Raw genomic sequence first — 18,942 nt, 5'->3', positions numbered from 1 at the left:
GGTACTGTTTCTGCACCTCCGACGCAAGAAGTTAGAGTAAGGGCGCACATCCCCTCCCTCCGCCGTCCTTCCGGCTGACGCATCTCTGCCTCAGAGCGTTTGTTCCTCCAGGTGGACCACAGCTGCCATCCTCACCCCTGGTGCCTGTTTGGTATTACCCGGCCTCAGCTGGTCTTAGCTGAATTGAGAACAAAAATGCCTTGGCAAATGGGTACACAGCGAGGGGCCACTGATGTACCCACTGCTGGTAGATGGGGAAGCTCCCTTAAGAAGGGAAGCTTGCTTGTCCTTGCTAGGACAAGCTCTTAGGGTTTCTGGCTGAGCCACAGAAAATACTGATCACCGTGGACTCCAGTGACCCACCGGGACTGCTCCTTCCCATGAGTGCAGATGATAGGAGCCGCCTGTGGCAAGCAGCCCGCGATTTTACAGAGAGGCGCTCACTTCAGCATGGTCATAACACTCTGCTCCAGCATGGCTTGCCAAACAACCCACAAATTAGCATCTACCCCCAACATGCTTTCAGACCAGTGTTACCCCACATTTATCAAGCTCTCAAACTTATAATACGACTTTGAAAATAGAAATGTTTCAGTGCCATATTTTTGCATAGAAAATGCCAAATGTAGACTAACCGCTTTTTAGGATTTTTCCAACAAGTCACTTGCAAATGATCGCCATTTAAAATTCACTGCATAGGGGCAGGGCTGGTAGTGCAGCAGTTAAGTGTGCACGTTCCACTTCGGCGGCCCGGGGTTCGCCGGTTCGGATCCCGGGTGCGGACATGGCACAGCTTGGCAAGCCATGCTGTGGTAGGTGTCCCACATATAAAGTGGAGGAAGATGGGCACGGATGTTAGCTCAGGGCCAGTCTTCCTCAGCAAAAAGGGGAGGATTGGCAGCAGTTAGCTCAGGGCTAATTTCCTCAAAAATAAATTAAAAAAATAAACAAATAAAATTCACCGCATTGTAGAGCAAGAGCATCTCTTCCTGAGACGCTAGGAGCACCATCTGATTAAACACCATCACATGTGGCTCTATAATGTATTGATTAGGGAAAGCGTATTAAAACTTGCCAGAACTGTAATGCCACAATGTGAAAAAGTAGGGTCTCTCTCCAACTTGATATACATATGGTACAGATGTCAAATGGCTGTTTTTCTTCCTGCTTCAGATTTTGCAAAACACGGTAAAATATCAAGCTGAAAATAAGTGGTATTTATTTGCTCATTGACCCTCCATCTTATGAACCCATACACAGGCCAGAGCATCGTGAGAAAGTGAAACGGAAGATTTAACAAGGCCGCCACCTCGAGGATGCTCAACACAATGCGAGATGAACTGTACACACGCAGCCTTCAAGTGGCTAGTGACCTCCTCCACTAGGAAGGCACCTGGGATTCCATCAAGGGTCAGGGAACAGACCGTGTACCGGCATCACGGCCTTGAGCTACGTATACTTCACATTTTCTTCTTCCAAGTATAGTTTTAGGCTGCCACGCTATGTTAACAAGTTCTCCAAACAAAAATCTTCAGGTTAAGATTTGGGTAAGGATTGGGGCCGGCTCCGTGGCCGAGTGGTTAAGTTCGTGCGCTCCGCTGCAGCGGCCCAGGGTTCGGATCCTGGGCGTGGACGTGGCACCGCTCGTCAGGCCACGTTGAGGCAGCGTCCCACATCCCACAACTAGAAGGACCTGCAACTAAGATATACAACTATGTACGGGGGGGTGTGTGGGGAGATAAAGCAGAAAAAAAAGATTGGCAACAGTTGTTAGCCCAGGTGCCAATCTTTAAAAAAAAAAAAAAATTGGGGTAAGGATGAAAAGAATATTAACATTAATTACAGAGTTTTTTATGACCTTTGACCTGTCCTCAGAAAGAAATTCTACCTAAAAATCCTCTTGGATGCAGACGTGAGTTCACCACCACTGCCATCGCCAGCCAGGGAGCCCGAACTGAGTGGCCACTGTGCAGGGCATTGTGGGAGAAATGCCAAACAAAGCCTCATTCCCAGCTCAGGGGCCCTCAGGAGGCATGCAAGGACGCACCTGAAGCTCATTTCCAAAGTTTTTTTTAAATGTACTTGCTTGAAAGGGTTGAGCTTCAAAAAGCATGGAGTTAAAAAAGAGAGCTTGAGATAGCCACTTTCAAAGCTGACTTCTACCTTAAATACCAGACACAGCTCATAAAACCAGCTGTCTCAAAGACAGTGTTATCTTTATTAAAAAACGGATAGACGTAGCAGCACTTACAAACAATAGTTCATAAAAGGCGTTGTACGTAGTCAACTGATAGTGTGAAAGGGCAGGCACCAGCACAGCTGATCGCGGGCTCCGCATCATGACGTCACAGCCACCTGCTCCACTTAAAACGACACAACCCAGAACACCCAACCACCAGCACCCACCAGCACCATGGCCTCCTCAACTTCAAGCCTTTGCTGTTTGTGTGAACGGTCAATCGAGTCAAGCATCAGCCTCCATAGCAGCATCTGGAGCACCCGCTGGGGATCTGGAGGTGGCTGGTGTCCTTGACCCACTCATTAAAAAATCTACGCACTCAATAAAAACACTTCCCCCGTCCGACGCCGTCCACGGAAACGCTTCTGCTGCCGAAGAGAAAAGCCCTTCCACGTAAGTATCTGTAAAAGCTGATGCTCGAAGACAGGCGAGAGCTTGGCGCAGGCGCTTCCGCACCACTGTCTTTGGTGGAGGATGCGGCTGTGGTCACACCGTCCCCTGCCCACTGCTCTGCTTCTTACTGCTCTGTGGGGGGGTGAGGACCCCCGTGGGGGGAGGAGAAATCCTATTTTGTTCAGACAATATGGCTTTCTTTGCTTGGGCTTTGTCCTGTTGACAAGAAGAAAAGCGAGGAATATTAAAATGGAAGAACATATCCTCTGGGCTGCACTTACTGAGTTCTTTGTTCCTATGGAGGTGAAGAAGGGGGAAAAATAGCCAAGAACAATCTAAAAGTCTCCGGTCTACACGATAATTAGACACAACATCTATTGACCATAATTTTTCTTTTTCAAGGAACGAGAGAACTGGAGTCTTTCTCGGCTATCTGGAGCCGGCCCGAAGGGCAGTGAAGAGGCCACGCAGGCAGTCTGCGGAATCCCACGGCAAACAAGAAACAGCACTGACCAGCAAATCCAAGCTGTTGAGGTGGGTCTGGATGTTGTGTGCGTCTTCGGCAGGCACGCCCCGGAAGTGCTTCAGTTTGGAACTTCCCGTCTCCCTTATCACCATGGCAAATGGGACCATCCACTTGACACATTTCTCTATGTCGCACCACTGGTACCCTGCAGTGAAGGCAATTGTAGGCTCACTCTGAGGCCAACAATCGGTTCCCACGTCTTGTGCACCTTGTGAAGGCCCCGGAGAGCTGACCTACCAGAAACCCTTTGCATCAATTCAGATGAAGAGAAATGATACAAGGCAGAAGCAGCGAGCACACCATAGGAAAACTCAAGGCAGCCGACATCCAGAACACAGAGATCTAAAAGCTGTGGAGAAGAACAGAACACTGGAATGGCGGCCACCACCTGCTCCTAGGGTGACTCAATCTAGCGGTGGGGCAGGCACCCCACGGAGAAGACGGAGCCACTCACCTCTGCGATCTGTATGAAGATCTGCTGGGGGTACTGTGGGAGCAGCACTTCGTACAAGTCGTTTAGATATGCAACCTGCAGGTACACATTCAGCCAGGACACAATGGTCAGGGGGCTCAGCCGCCACTTGAGCGCCTAAGGGAGAACAGAGAAAACAGACCAGTGGTTGAAGGCAGAAAAAGGCATATCTGCTCCCCTCTGTCCTCCACTGGATTTCAAAATGCAGCCGTGCTCCAGGCCACAGTGTGTGCAGCTGAAGACAGCGCGCCCGGCGCACCCGCACTCAGCAGGGGAAGACACTGTGCCACCTGAGGAGCAGCAGCCAGCCTGGAACATACCTTCATGATGATCAGCTCCATGGTGAGAATCTCGGCTCCTGAGCAGGCCCCGTCCGTAACATAAGCAAACTGGTGCAACTTTGGAGGATAGATTTCCTAAAAGGAAACAAAAGGAAGATGTTACTAGCAAAAACGAGTCTGCAATAGCTTTAACTGATAATGGACATCCAAAGTTACTCTTCATAGTATGTTGGCATGGAAGGAAAGGGAGAGGGTACACCGATGGGACATAGACAGGAGCCGCTCCAGTGGTTCAAAAGGTGTAATCGTGAAAAGAAATGAAACAGCCACCCCACAATAAATACATAAATACGTTGAATAAAAAAGTCATAAAATCTTTACTCATTGGGGATGTTTTTGACATTTTCATCTTTTCAATTCATTTACCAACAGGTTTGAAAGTTGGGTCCATCCACCCTTCTAATCACACCAAAATTTCAATCCTTTTAGGTCAAAGTTCAATTTCTTTGCTTAAAGTAACTACATTAATCTAAGCGTTTTATACACTCACTACCTCTCTTGCTTGGTTAACTTCTACCCTTTTTTGCATGTGTCTTAACTTTGGAGGCCTCAAGTTAGAAAAATTTAGAATATGTATTATAGACAAAGAGTTGACCTCTTCCCCTAATCTCACTGAAGCTCAAGAAACAACATGCATTGGGGCCGGCCCAGTGGCCGAGCAGTTAAGTTCACACGTTCCGCTTTGCCGGCTCGGGGTTCACCAATTCAGATCCTGGGTGCGGACCTACGCACCGCTTGTCGAGCCATGCTGTGGCAGGCGTCCCACATATAAAGTAGAGGAAGATGGGCATGGATGTTAGCTCAGGGCCAGTCTGCCTCAGCAAAAAAAAAAACAAAAAACCAGAGGAGGATTGGCAGCAGATGTTAGCACAGGGCAAATCTTCCTCAAAAAAGAAAAAGGAAACAGCAAGTGCTACATAACAAATACTTGAAAATTATTTACCTCAAGTTTGGCAGCAATAAATAAAGATGAAATCCCAATAAGCTGTAGAAGTGTTTTTACAACATTTTGTTGTGTTGCCATATATCGATCAAAGAAATCCTGTGCCAAGTAAAACGTCTCTCTGTGAAGCTTATAGACTTCACACACCTGAAAAACAGTGAGTAAGTTTCAGAGCAGTTACCTGAGGAAAAGAAAGACAAAAACTTGCTATGAGTTTTGGTGAAGGACGAGATAAATAAATCAAGGAGAACTTTGCTTCTCTGCAGGGATGGTCACCTTGCCTGGCCCCGATCACAGGCACAGGGCAGAACTGGGGCTCAGATGGACAGAGTCAGTGTTCTGTAGGCTGTATCTTAATAAGATCACTGTCCAGAAGCCAGGGGAGGAAGATATGTTCACAGCATGGTAAACGCAGCATTTTCACGCAAAACTATGAATTTTCTCAAAGAATGATACCCTCTTGTATAAGTTTCATTACGACTCGAGGAAAGAACTAACATATTTCTTCATAATGGGGCAATATCAGTACGAAATTTTGAGAGCTGAAACACACATTTATATAAAGATTACAACATATCCAAACACTGTTGGCCTGTTCATCACAAGAGGCAAAAGCTCTTTTAAGCTTTTTAAAAAGATTTCACAAAGACTCGGCCGTCTAGGTTCTGGCTCAGGCTCTCACTTGGACAAACCCGTTTATCAGATTATCTCCACGTATAAAATGAGGACCCTCCTGCCCTGCCCACCGCACAGGACCGCTGAGGATGGTGAAACAGCGCCCGTGGGAGCGGAAAGGACCAAGGAAACACTGCACCTCTGCACATCACCACCATCGAACGTCTGATTATGCATACGAGACAGCGGTTCCTAAACGGGACATCCACACAAGTGCAATTCATGGAATGAATGAGCAGAAAAGGTGGAGACACGACAAACAGTGTATTCGTAGAAAATTCCATCAATCACCAAAGAGTATTTCTGAAGTCTAGGTTGACTCGTATTTCCAGCCAGTTTTTATAAATAACACAACTACAATCTGATCAGAAGTGAAACTGGAGCCTCTGTTCTCAAAGGAACACACTCGGGCCTATTTCACCAGCTCACGGTCGGGCACGCAGATCCTTCTCGCCGACGGACTTCTCGGCTGGACCAGGCCCGAGGAACGAAAGCTCACTGCAGACAAGGCTGCCTGAGAGCTGGGGACTCCAGTCTTGTCCCGCTGAAGACATAACAGTTACCATTCTTTCCTCTCCTTCCAAAGCTATTACATGACTCCTGATTGACTATCAGAGATAAACGGTCCTTCCGAGTATGCGGCATCAACTGCACTGATCAAACAGAACCCGAGAGGCTGCAGGGCTGCTTCAAGGGGCTACACAGCGCTCCCCAGGGCACAGGGGCCAGCGCCGTGCGGGTCTGTGGCGGGCAACTGCAAGGCCTGTAGTTTTAAGCAGGCCTGCCAAAGAATTCAGTACATAAAATGCTGACGTTTTCAGGGGCCGATGAAGAAAAGCAAATTAAAAATGATAAAAACAGCTATCTTTTCTTGCCTACTATGTAAGGTGCACTGCATATACACTATTTCTAATCCACACAAACTCTGCAAGAAAAGTATTGCCAGAAAGTATTACAGATGAGAAAGCCAAGCCTCCACGCTAGGTGACCTGCCTGCCTAAGGCACACAGATGGAAGTGGCCGCAGGGTCTGAGCCTGGGACGGGCAGCAGCAGGGTGCACACACCCCCGTGAATGCAGACCTCCCACTGGGGGCACGCACAGCTGGTTTAAGGGGGTACTCAGACACCCCGCTTCCAGGTGTACTCCTTCCTAAAACGGAGCAGCCTCAGGGGTCTCCACGCCACAGAAGGAAGCCCCCCACTTCTCCACCGAGAGCTCACAGTGTCCGGAACCTGAGTCACCCCCAGCTCCTCCCAGAAAGAGGCGCACTGCCTTGCGGCATCGCTTTTTGTTGAACCGCTGTCATCCTGGCATGCCACACTTGTGGTTTTGATCAATGCTCGCAGAGCAGTGTGATGACGCGATCGATAAGACTTACACCATATATTTTGCTAAGATAAAATTCTGTGGGGAAAAAGAAATAGACTCCAAGGAGTTAAAGAGGAACAACGTATGATTTCTGACTGTTAAAATAAGCTCGTTCGGCTATTTCTAAAGCTTGTGACAGCGACTGTCAAACAGTTCTCGTTCCACTGGATACATTTAGAAGCAGCCTAATCAACGAAGACCAAATAGCAATTTTTACAGTTACTGCAAAATACAACCTCTGCAACTATCTAAACTGTGATGAAAACAATTAGATGCCAACTTAAAAGTGTCCAAGGGGTAAAGAGATTTCAAAAACTCTTTGAAGGAAGTATGCAAACGAAAAAGTTAGACCACAGTGTCACAGACCAGCTTCAGAGACACAGCGTGTCAGTGGAATCGCACGCGGAGATCACAACAGCACCGAAGACGCTAGAAACGGTCGATGCTTCCGGTTAACAGGAAGACGGCTCACCTCCATTAACCAGTCCAGAAGAACTGCTCGCATTTTAGGCTGCAGAAGAGGGTGCCGCTGCAGGAAGTGCTTATCCCTTAAGTACGTCTTTTCCTTGTTTAACATGATTTTCCAAACCTCCTCTCTGTTTGCCCAGCTACAAAAACACAAAACCGAGCGGAAAAGCAAAGACAGGTGTCAGTGTGTGTCCACACTGGGGGAGTGGGCACGGAGCAGGAGATGTAGAGGCGCATGGTGGTGTGTGTCCACACTGGGGGAGTGGGATCAGACCAGGAGACGCAGAGGGCCTGGTGTGTGTCCACACTGGGGGAGCGGGCATGGAGCAGGAGACGCAGAGGGCCTGGTGTGCGTCCACACTGGGGGAGCGGGCGCGGAGCAGCAGACGCGGGGCGCATGGCAGCACTCACTTCAGCACGGGCAGTGGCGAGGCTCGAGACGGTGCGATGCTCTGAGGCCCACAGGTGGGGTACACCAGCTCGTCCTCTTCTTTGTCCGGTGTGGGAATCAAGGAGCAGGGGTTTTCACAGACTGCGTTACTGTCCCATGACTGCAGAAGAAAAACATATTTTTAAACGTTTGATGTAAACCAGCTATTTTCAAATGCACTGATTTGTGGAACAGCCCGTAAAACAGAAGTCTTCAGCGTGGACGGTCACCTCTAGGCCTAACATAAGATGGAGATGTACGGATGAGACAAAGCCACGGTCCTGACTCCAACTGGCATCTCATTTCTGCCGCCAGCTTAGGAGTCTACGCAGTAAGTATCTAAGAAACTACAAAGCCAGGAGCTTCTCATCTGCCACATCGTCGCTCTCACACGAGGTACCGAGCAGCAAAACGGACGCAAGAGGCTCGACAAAGCGCAGCAGCTGTTACGTCACCAAAAGAACACAGCCCCACTGGCGGCTCAGTGAGACGGGGCACGGGGACTCCTGAGCTGCACTGTGGCACGACTTGGTCACAATTCAGAGGTTTGTTTTTTAACAAGTACAACTAATCTACTAAAATGCCTTAACAGTAGAAGATAAGATTTCCAATGAAAGTACTTACACAAGCACTCCACACTCACAAGTATAAAAAACTCAAAAATGTAAATTGATTGCCATCTATAATTAAAGTCTCTCCATTTTAAAACGAAAACCCATCAAATGTGACATCGTCCTTTGGTTGCAGGACTAGCCAAATATACTACATAATGGAGACCTTTTGTTTTCCTTAACGCAAGACGATAAAAGTATCTGCCCAGTTAAAACCAGATCAAGCCATGGTCACCGGTGACACTAAGAAGTCTGTGGACACAGAGCCTGGGCACTCCTGAAGACCTTTGCGTCCCGCCCCCGACGCCTTGCACAGAGTAAGACTCCAATAACTGATAAGTGAACAAACCACCATTAAAAACCAAAACAATATGGTTTTTTTTACTGATTCCAGATACTTAATTTTATTCAATTTTCAATATTTGGAAAATACTAAGGTTATTTTGCCATTTAGATTTTCTTTTTAAAGTTATCATCCTACACTAAAAAGAAGCCTATGCTTGATTTTTACAACATAAAATAGTGACTTTGCTGAAGGTTTGGCAGGTGACAATGCCCCCAGCGTGGGGGTCCTGTGAAAGTCCCCGCGTCTTGGCATTTGTTAAGAGCAGAGAGATCACTCATGCTGACTAGAGAAGCAAGGAGACCACCAAGATGCCTATGATTGGACATGGAGACTGGGACGGCGCACGACCTGGAAGATCTGGCACGGGGTGGCTGTCCCGGCACGCGGCCACTTTCAGAGGCAGCCAGAGCACTGTCAGCGTCCTGAGAAGAGCTCTCCTCCATCAACGTGCAAAGAACTGGCATGCAAATTAACCACGACAGCCGACAGCCGTTCCAGAAGGGCCACCTCCTCTTCTAGTCCTAGTAACACGCGCTGGTAGCATTTCCTTGACCCAAAAAGGGTCACATTACAAAAGTGGCTCTTCATTCAAGAACGAATTCTCGTTTTGAAAGCAGAAGTTGGTGCCACCCTCTACAGCCAGATGACCGAAATAGCTGAGCACACCTTTGCAGACAAACTGGGAGCCGTTCCCAGCACAGTTCCCAGACAAACCAGGTAGACCACGAGCAGACAGACGGTCCCTAAGGTTGACCTTTTTAGGAACCAGTGTATGAAGCAGAATAATGACGTCCATGGCCTTCAACTTGAGTGTAAACCATGTTTCAAAGGAGGCAAGATCAGTGTGCCTTTAGGAAGGAATGGGATAACAGCAAGAGACCAATTTTGACCACTTTTAACCACCCTGACTCCTTATGCCGCTTTTAATTAAGAATAGAAGTAGCTTAGGCAACACTAAGTTCCGAGAAGGAACTAACAGAAAGTCCAGGGTTCCACTTCAACGAAAAAGTTGGGTCTCATGCAAAAAGTTAAACAGCAAAATGCCTATGTTAAATGGGCTTTAGGTAAAAGGGTATTTTTTCATTAAGGAAGGCCTGACGCAAGAACCATGGAAGGTTCCGTGTGGTCTTGATGAAGCAGTGAACATGGAGTTTGGCATGACGGCTACAAGTAGCTCAAGGCTGGCGAACTCGGCTGAACCACAACAACTCCAGAGAAAAATTCTGTGTAATTAATAGGTAAAACTGCTCTGTTATTCCAAAATTCTAGTTTCATGAGTATACACAGAGAAATAACAAAAGACACTGCTCTATAAATGGATGGATAATTTTCAAGCTATTTACTCTACAAAATGTGTGGAAACCGCTGTCATGAATCTCTGGACGGCCATGAAAACGCCTTCTAGAGGGGAACGATATGGCTCCTCCTGTGTCACAGCTCTCCACTCTCTGCAGTCGGGGACGGGGCCCCGGCCCTGTGTCAGGTCATCCCTGAGAACAGAAACGACTCTAGAACTCCAAGAAATCAACATGGGTGGCTTTGCTTGATCCTCAGTTAGGAATTTCAAGTCAAAGCACATTGGGAAAGTACACAATCTTCAACTTCAGAGGAGAGATCCATTTTACAAAACCCACAAAAATCAACTTGCTGGGCTTGAAGTTTTTTGGTGTTTTTTTTTTTTAAGGGGAGAAAAAGAAAAAAAGAAGAAAAGGCCTTGGGATGCACTTATTTCCATACCTAGACTGAAAGATATCTTCTTCTAATGAAGGAGAGTCATCAACACCTTGTTCAACATTCAGTGGAACCTCCCCAGAAATGCCAATTACTAAGGTCTTACGTGCAGTGACAACTGTTAATGAAACTATGTGGCCCACTGCTCTCAAGCCATTCACTCTCCCAGACGCAGCTGCTAAGGCTGTTGCCCAGCATCCTGCAAAGCGATGTGCTGCCCACCGCTACCCTAGGAGGGACCACTGCCCTCGGCTCCAACACTCCTCCTGCTCAGCTTTCATCTGCGGTGGGGTCAGAGGGCCTGATCAGCCAGCTTGGAGATAAGCTGCTTCCCCTACTAGAGCCATAACTACAGTCTCCAGCCATTTCTGGAGGTAGAGAGATAATACAAGCTTTTTCTGCCAGGAACGTCTGATATTATAATGATATCGTGAGCATGCAAGAAATTTGGCGGGAACTCCATGAAGGAGGAGCAGCAGAAATGGTCTAGTCAACAAAAAAATGCATTGAGACTCACATAGCATCACACACAACGTTCCACTAATACTCTGGGTGAGGCCCGCTCAAGCCCCAGACAGCGCTGATCACTGTAGGTAATTTCTGGATGGGCTGGAATAATTTCCAGAAATGGGGAAAAAGTTTGAAACCTGACCTAAAGCAGGTGGGAAGGTGAAGAGAGGTCTTTAAGCCCCATGAGAAACCCAGGTGTGAATGGGGGAGAACACACAGACTCCGATCACCAGAGTCACCCACAGAGCTGTGTCAGGGCCCTCCCCGGTTCACCGAGGCAGAGCAGGAAGGACCCCGCCCGGCCTGCAGAGGACGCTGGGTTACCTTCCTCTCACTGAGGCTGTTTCCTCAAGGGCAAAAGGAGATGACTGAGTTATTTGATGTCCACTCTGGTTCTTCCAGACATCAGCACATATTTGTAATCTCAGGGGTGCCAGTCAAGAATACAAGACCTTTCTGGAATGCCAAAGCTGGCAGACAGCAGGGGTCAGCGCCCACCGACAGGCAGTGCTCAGCCATATGGACTGTGGCCACAGTTAGAGACAAGGCCTTCAGCAGGAGGCAAGCGGACCTCCAGGACCAGGCAAGGGGACCTACCTGACGGCCGCACTGGCTCCTCACGGTCTTGTCCATTTTGGCAATTTCTTCATCCGGATCCTGCAAAAACTATCAGACGACGACCCCACGCCCCAAGGAAACACCCCATACAGCCCAAAGACAGGCACAGAGAGAGAGAAGGAGAAGCGTCGTTAGGCTTTGGGCACCGTTTCTGCCAAACCGCCCTCCTCAGCCCCCATCAACAAACACGTGGGCAGAGCCAGCCAGGCACCCAGGTAAGACGGGGGCTCTCCCCACCCGCCCCCTTTGTACTCACCACGGCCACATTTGCCTTTCTTTTCCTGGAGCGAACAGAGACATCCGCGCTGCTGTCCTCCTTCATGCCGTCCCGCTCCTGGGCATCCCTGCAGAGCCAGGGTGCCACCGAGCTCAGGAGGGCCCCCGGCCTCGGCCCGCCCCTCCCCCCGCCGCACCCCAGCGGCCGGCCACTCACCTCTCCCTCCTCTCCCTCGGCATGGCGCGGGGCGCGGGGGCAGACCTCGGGCCTGGGGCACGGAGCGGGCAGCGGCGTGAGCGGCCGGCGGGGCCGGGACCGCGGCCGCCCAGGACACCCCTCCCCCTCCCGCGCGGGCGGCAGCGGCGGCGGCGGCGGCGGCGGGAGCCTCCCGGCCGCTCGGGAAAATGGCCGATGAGCCCGGGTGGCCTGTCACCCGCGGCGCCGCCGGCAGCCCGCGATGCCGGGTCCCAACCCGGGCCGGGGCCCGCACGCCCCCCGAGAGCCCCGCCGGCCCATCGCCTCCCTCGGGGCCGGCGGCCCCCGTCCGCCCCTCCACCCCTCCCCCGGCCCGTCCCCGCGCCGCCGGGCCGGGCACCCCGCGCTGACGCCCGGGACCCGACGACCGGCCTCGCCCCACCCCCACCCGGCGGCCCGGCGGCCCGGCGCCCGGGAGCCGTCGCCGCCGCACCCGCGCCCGGCGGCCCTCACCGAAGCCTCTGCGCGGCAGGTAGGCGGCACGCGCCGGCGGCCGGGCGGGAAGCGGTAGGCGCGCGCGGATCCGCGCCTGCCCCCTACACCGCGCGGGCGGCCGAGCCGGCTGCTCCTGCGCCCGGCCGAGAGCGGGACATTTAAAACTCCTGCGCGCGGAACCGGCCCGGCCCGCCCTCGCGCCCTCCCGCCACCCTCCGCTCCGCCCCGCCCCGCCCGCGGCCGCGAGCCCGCCCCGCACCACCCCGGCCCCGCCCCGCCGCGCAGGCCAGCCGGGGCGCTCGGCCGCAGGGGCGGGGCCGGGGGCGGGGGAATGGGCGGGGACGGGGGCGGGGAATGGGCGGGGTGGGCGGGGCCAGGAGGGGCAGGGGCGGGGTGGGCGGGGCCAGGAGGGGCCCGGGCGGGCGGGACGGGGCCTGCGCACCCGCGGGGCGGGGCTGGGCGGCCTGGCGCGCGCGGCCGGGGGCGGGGTCGGCGGCGCTGGAGCGGGGGAAAGCCGCGTGGCCTGCGCAGGGGGAATGTAAACACTGCGGACGGCGAGGGTCCGCGCCCCGTGGAGTCCGCCGGCGCCGGGCTGCGGGCCGGCCCGGGACCCGCCGGCTGGCGGCCTGCCGCGCGCGCTTCCCTCCATGCGCGTCCTCCCTCCCCCGGGACGCAGGGTTCCGGGCCCTGAGTCGGGGCGGGGATGCGCCCAAGGTCACGGCGCCTGGCTGCTGGGCCTGGAACCAGGGCCTCTGGCCGCGGGGCCTGGGGCCCCCTGTGCAACAGCTGTTATTCCAGGGCGCACGTGCGTGCGTGGACCCAGGCGGGCGCGTACTCATTCAGTTAATCATCGGGCGCCTTCCGCGTGTGCCCCTCCCCCGCAAGCTGCCCTGAACGCAGAAGCCCTTCCTGACACTGGGGTTTCCCCCCCCCCCCCCCCAGGCCTCTAGCTGACAGCGGGTTTCCGCCAGCCTCGGTCAAATCCACGCTCGCTGCGCTGGCCCACAGGGCTCCGCAGGAACTGGCCCTCACCCCCTCTCAGACCTCCCCTTCCACCCCCTCCCGCACAGCCCCTCCCCCACGCCCTGTCCTGTCTCACCGTAGGGCCTTGGAGTTTGCTGTCACCTGCTCTGACCCCCTTGGGCTGCGCGTCCCTCCCGTCGAGGTCTTCAGTGACCGCGTAACCTCCCCAGAGGTTCCTCTCCACCTTGTTGCGCTGCTGTGCCTCCTTCCCAGCACTTGTCACCATAGGTCTCTTGTTCCTCCTTCATTTCCTTGCCTGGTGTCCCTCTCTCTCCTTGTCAGTCTTATTCACTACTGTATCCCCTGGCTCTTGGCATAGTGCCTGGAGGAAGGGAGACGCTTAAATCGGATTTGTGAATGAATGCTTGAAAAACAGACACTGACGAAACCCTCGTGGAGCTGATGGGCTAGTGAGAGAAAGGGGTATGAAACAGCAGTCACTTGAGAGCACCTCTGTACTCCACTTCTAGAGGAAACACCTAGCAGAGGGCTCCTGAACACTGCTAAGACCCTTCCTGGGTTACGGTCTCAGTCTTGCCCTGCCCCCGGCCCCCCATGACTGTCTTCTTGAAGTCAGAGCCTGGGTCTTACTGAAGAGTGTAACCTTGTGTTGTCCCCACAAGGTCCCTGCTTGCAGACGGTTGACCTTCCAGGGACTGCGGTCAAGGCTGCTGAGACGACTTGCTCAGGTTGGCTTGGAGGGGCGTGGAGCCCAGACTCCAGAACTCCCAGCCCTGTGCCCGTTAGTAATAACAATAACAGGTGTCATAAACACCATTTCCAAAATGGCAGCTCTGGGCTAAATCCTTCAAAGTGTTACCTCACTTAGCCTTCACAGTAACCCTAGGATGTTGAGCACGATTGTGCTGTTTCACGGATGGCAGCAATCGCCTTCCGAGGATTAGTCTGAGGGTTAAGGGAGATAATACAGACGAATCACTTAGTACAGTGTCTGGCTCATAGAAAATGCTCCATAAATGAGTTAGAACAATGATAGACAAGACAGAGTTTTCCTTGGTGATTGTAGCAATTTATACTCCCACCAGCAAAGAGGGAGAGTTCTAGATGTTCCATACGCTAGCTGGCGTGTTCATCAATAGTATAACGGAGAGATAAATTTTGGTATGTTCATTCAGTGGGATACTACACAACAAGAAAAAGGACAAACCGCTGAAACCTGTGGCAGCAGGAATGAATCTCGCGTGATGGCGAGTGCAAGAAGCCAGACAGAAAAGACTATCACTGTGCGGTTCCACTTATTTGAAGTTTAAGAAAAGGCAAGACTAGGGTGACAGCGGCTGGAACAGTAGTTACCTCTGGGGTGGGGCAATGACTGGGAGGGACCGAGGGAACTTTCTGCGTCCTACACTTGTCCTGTATCTTGATCTCAGTGGTGGTGATGTGGCTGTGTACATCCACAAAAATTCATCGAGCTATACACTCACTATTTGTGCACTTTACTGGATGTTATACTTCAGTAAAAAATGAAAGAATTATTTTTTGAAAAAATAATTCGAAACAAAGTAAAGCAAGACGTAATCCCTGCCCATTGGGGAGCTCCCGGTCTGGAAGGGGAGCGGTCGTGTAGACGGCAGTGGCAGCACGGAGTGAGAATGGCTAGGATGGGAAAATTCTGGGGTCTATGACTTCACATGGAGCTCAGGAGAGGGGGCATCCAGCCTGCTCCTGGATGCCAAGAAGGCTGCATGGAGGAAGCAGCATCTAGGCAGGAAGGATGAATGAGTTTGGCAGAGGCAATAGAAAAGATATGTGCAAGGCAGTGGAAACAGCCTGTACAAAGGCTTGGAGTCTTCAGAAGTTACTGAGGGCCACTCATCTGGGGCAGCTCACCCTTGGCTGTTTGGCTGCATTTCGTTCTGTGACTGCATCAGGCTCAGAGAGTCCGAGCATTGGCTCAGCCTTAAGGGAGACTACGGATTGGACTAGAGGTGGTAAGCCGGCCGCTGTGTAGGGAGGGCAGCGCCTGCCCTCCATCACGAGACTTCACCTCTCGGTGCTTCGATGTCCTCATCTGTAAAGTGGGTGACTCTAATTATTCCAACCTCCAGAGTGCCATTAGGAGTAAATGTATTAATACCCATAATGCATTTGCAACAGTGTTTAGCACATAGTGCTCAATATGTATTAAGAATTATCATTGTCTATAAAGAAATTTAGGGTCATTTGCTTAGCTTCGTGTGTGGTTCAGGCCCTGATGATGGTGCAGGAGTGAGGGCAGGAGCCAGCTACAAGGGTTAACGAGAAGTAAGTGCACAGGGGTTAGCAGGGGGAAGTCCTTCCCAGATAGGCTTCCTTACCCTGGGCCCCCAGACAGCCTTCAGGGCCCAGGAAATGCCCACTGACAGTGCTGGCCCCTCGTGTGTGCTTTTCTGGGTGGCTGGTGCAGAGCTTTGACCAGCTCCCTAAAGGCACCTAACAGAAAGCTAAGCAGCGCTGCTGTGGAGGGGGTTCTCTGTTGAAGGCGTGGGCTATGGGTGGGAGTGGAGCCCGCCAAAGCTTTGCTGTCAGGCAGAGCTGGACAACTGTGGCTGCCTGGCTGAGCCAAAGGAGGGGGCTCTGGTGATTACCAGAAGAGGAGGGCCAAACTGGCTCACCAGTGTGAGTGTGGGGTGGGGGCCAGGCAGCACGAGCAGGATCCCGTGCCCAGGAACTCGCGTGTGGGAAGGCCCCAGGGGCCTGATTCCAGTCCTCCCTCAGCCCTGGAAATCTGTCTGCACAGGCCTGCCCGGCCAGCTGGATTCCAGGGCCCCCGTGCCTGCTCCCCACAGCTCAGTCACCATTTAGCTCAAGCTCACGCTGCCATGGACCCCGAGGGGGCGACCGGCAGACCAGTGCGCGGACCCAAACTTGGCCTAGCCCTCCTGCACTGAGGAGAAAGTCCCGTCAACACTTCTCTAGACAGAAGGCTCTGATCAGTTAAGAAACCCCAGTGAAAATTAACATTGACCTTTAAACTTAGTATATGATAGAGCAATGATGGCGGCTAACATTTATGGATTCTGCGCTAAACTCAGGGCTGCCAGGAACGGAGAATAATTTGAAGACACCTCAAGGAGGGGGCTGTGACCAGGCTGGGGGTGGGGAGGCAGCTATGTAGCAACAAGCTACTCCCGCAGCACAGCTGACTGCCCGGCCGTATCCTCAGGTTTCACTCAAATCTCCTCATTTGGGTTTTCTGAAGATAGGAGCGGGGCCTCACAGGGAGGAGGCCCAGCACCTCCCTTCTGGTCAGGGACTCACACTCTCCTTGAAGTACTGCCCTCTGCACTTTGATGGGGACGTGGCTTGTCCAATCAAAGCATCATATTCCTGATCGTGTGATTGGCTTAGGGGTAGGCACATGACCCAAGCTGGGCCAGTGAAAATCCTCCGGAGTTGCTAGGCTGTCTGGAAGAAGGCTTGGAACCAGGAGGCCATCTTGCCACTCAGGGTGACCTTCCTTAGAGGGCCGTCCTTGGGAGGAGGGGGGATGCAAAGCCAGAGGCCAGGGGAGGCAGGCTTCTGATTCGTTGAGCTCCTGGAACCAATGAAGCCCCAGACCGAAGTCTAGGAACTTTCTGGATGATGGAGCCAATAATTATTTTCACGTATTTATTTAGCCAGTTGGGGTTGGGTTTCTCATAACTTGCAACCAAGAAAGTCGTGGATGTCACGGGTGAGTGAAAGGGTGATGAACTGTCATAGCTCATCCGTTCGTGCCACCAGAGAGCCTCCCAGTGGCCTTCTCTATAGGGTCTGTAAATCCACACTGGCATGGCTGGCAGCACATCGTTCTGGGGTGCCCAGCTTAGGTCACTGTCTCAGTTCCCCAGGAATCCTGACATCCCTGGCGACATCCCTCACTCACTCAGTTCCCCCAGGCACTCTTACTGGGCCTGGCAGCCTCAGGAGCTCCTGCGTGCCCACGCCCAGGCAAATGCTGGTGGGCCTGGGTGGACTGGCTCGACCCTGCCCACCAGGAGCTCCTAAGAACACCTCACACCCTCTGGGGGCAAGTGGACACTACCTGAGCAGAACTCCCCCCAGACGTGACTGGATGGAGGTCACAAACTCATGCCGGTGGCCCAGAGAATATTACCAAGAAATTGAATTCTTGTTCACATAAGGGATTCCAACTCGTTGAGCAATGGGATGATTTGGCAAAGTCAGGCCCACATCTGTGCAGGGCAACAGCAGGCAGCTGACCTCTCTGGGTGGGGCAGCTTCTCCCTAGGTCTTTACTCTTTTAGGTGTCAACCTGGCCACTGTACTTGTCTGACCTTGAGGCCCCACGTAGGAATTCAGAGCTGGCCCAGAACCTGCATAGCGGGGCCTTGGGTGAGGGAATGTCAGGATTAAGTGAACAAGGAGAGAAGGAAGAAGGCATTGAGGAGAGCTAAACTGGGACTAACCCAGGCCCTGAGGCCTGAGCACTCCCCAGAGCCCAGCGCAGGGTCTGGAGAGCCAGATCTGCTGAATAAATACGGGTATGGATGAACGGATAAGGGGCAAAGGTGAGAGGTGCAGAGAGCCTTTTCCAGATGGTGACGGGAAGCCGAGGAGGCCGGCGCGTGGAGTGGGGGTGCATTCTTTTGCTGAGGCCCACGTGGGGCTGGTACGTGGACACAGAGAGCTCAGCACTAGGAGCCTCCATGCTCAAGGCCCGGGCTTGCCCCCCTCCTGCCCTCCCACCCTCTCTTCTCTGCTGAGAGCTTTCCTCCTTCAACCTTCACGACCAGTCGGAGTTCCCACTCCAGTCTGTCTGTTTGGAAAAGGAAACCCACTATCCCTACCCCGCATGGAAGACCAGCCAGACCAGCCGCAAAGAGAAAGGAAGGCTCGAAGTGTTTACAACCGCAAACAGGACAAAGTGCGGTCAGCCTGAGGCCTGATCTCTCTGTTTAAAACAGAAGATGACTGAATGATTCCACCAATGTGAGCCACCTAGAGTAATGCAGTCCATGGACAGGAAGTGGAAGGGTGGTGGCCGGGCTGGGGGGTGGAGGATGGGGATGGGGGGGGGCGTTAGTGTTTAATGGGCGCAGAGTTTCAGTTTTGCACGATGACAGAGTTCTGAGGGGGCATGGTGGTGAGGGCTGCCCAGCACTGTGAGTGTGCCTAGGCCACTGAATTATACACTTGAATGTGGTTAAGATGGTAAATTTTATGTTACATGTATTTGGTACAATTTTTTAAAAAAGAGATGAGCAAATATTTGGAGGTGCCGGGCCATGTCAGCTTCAAGCTGACACTCCCTCCTGATCAAGCAGATACGTGAAGGAGAACCGAAAAGGAGTGACTCACTCACTCCGTGCCATGGCAGTACTTCAATGAACGTA

The 18,942-nt window shown here is 52.4% G+C and overlaps 1 protein-coding gene across 1 annotated transcript; it reads right to left on the bottom strand.

Moving 5' to 3' along the window:
• Positions 1-1,197: 1,197 nt before the first annotated feature.
• Positions 1,198-12,790, bottom strand: CCNE1 (cyclin E1). Its single transcript, XM_044759683.2, has 12 exons — positions 12,599-12,790; positions 12,107-12,158; positions 11,930-12,017; positions 11,653-11,721; positions 7,839-7,978; positions 7,432-7,567; positions 4,915-5,061; positions 3,951-4,046; positions 3,613-3,747; positions 3,396-3,507; positions 3,146-3,303; positions 1,198-2,848 (listed from the first exon to the last, which is right to left on the bottom strand). The coding sequence occupies exons 2-12, from the start codon at positions 12,127-12,129 to the stop codon at positions 2,726-2,728; spliced, it is 1,227 nt and encodes a 408-aa protein (XP_044615618.2). The 5' UTR covers positions 12,130-12,158; positions 12,599-12,790; the 3' UTR covers positions 1,198-2,725.
• Positions 12,791-18,942: the final 6,152 nt, after the last annotated feature.

The sequence above is a fragment of the Equus asinus genome, chromosome 26 (assembly GCF_041296235.1).
Source record: "Equus asinus isolate D_3611 breed Donkey chromosome 26, EquAss-T2T_v2, whole genome shotgun sequence".
Taxonomy (NCBI): domain Eukaryota; kingdom Metazoa; phylum Chordata; class Mammalia; order Perissodactyla; family Equidae; genus Equus; species Equus asinus.
This window is presented reverse-complemented; position numbering and strand designations above follow the sequence as displayed.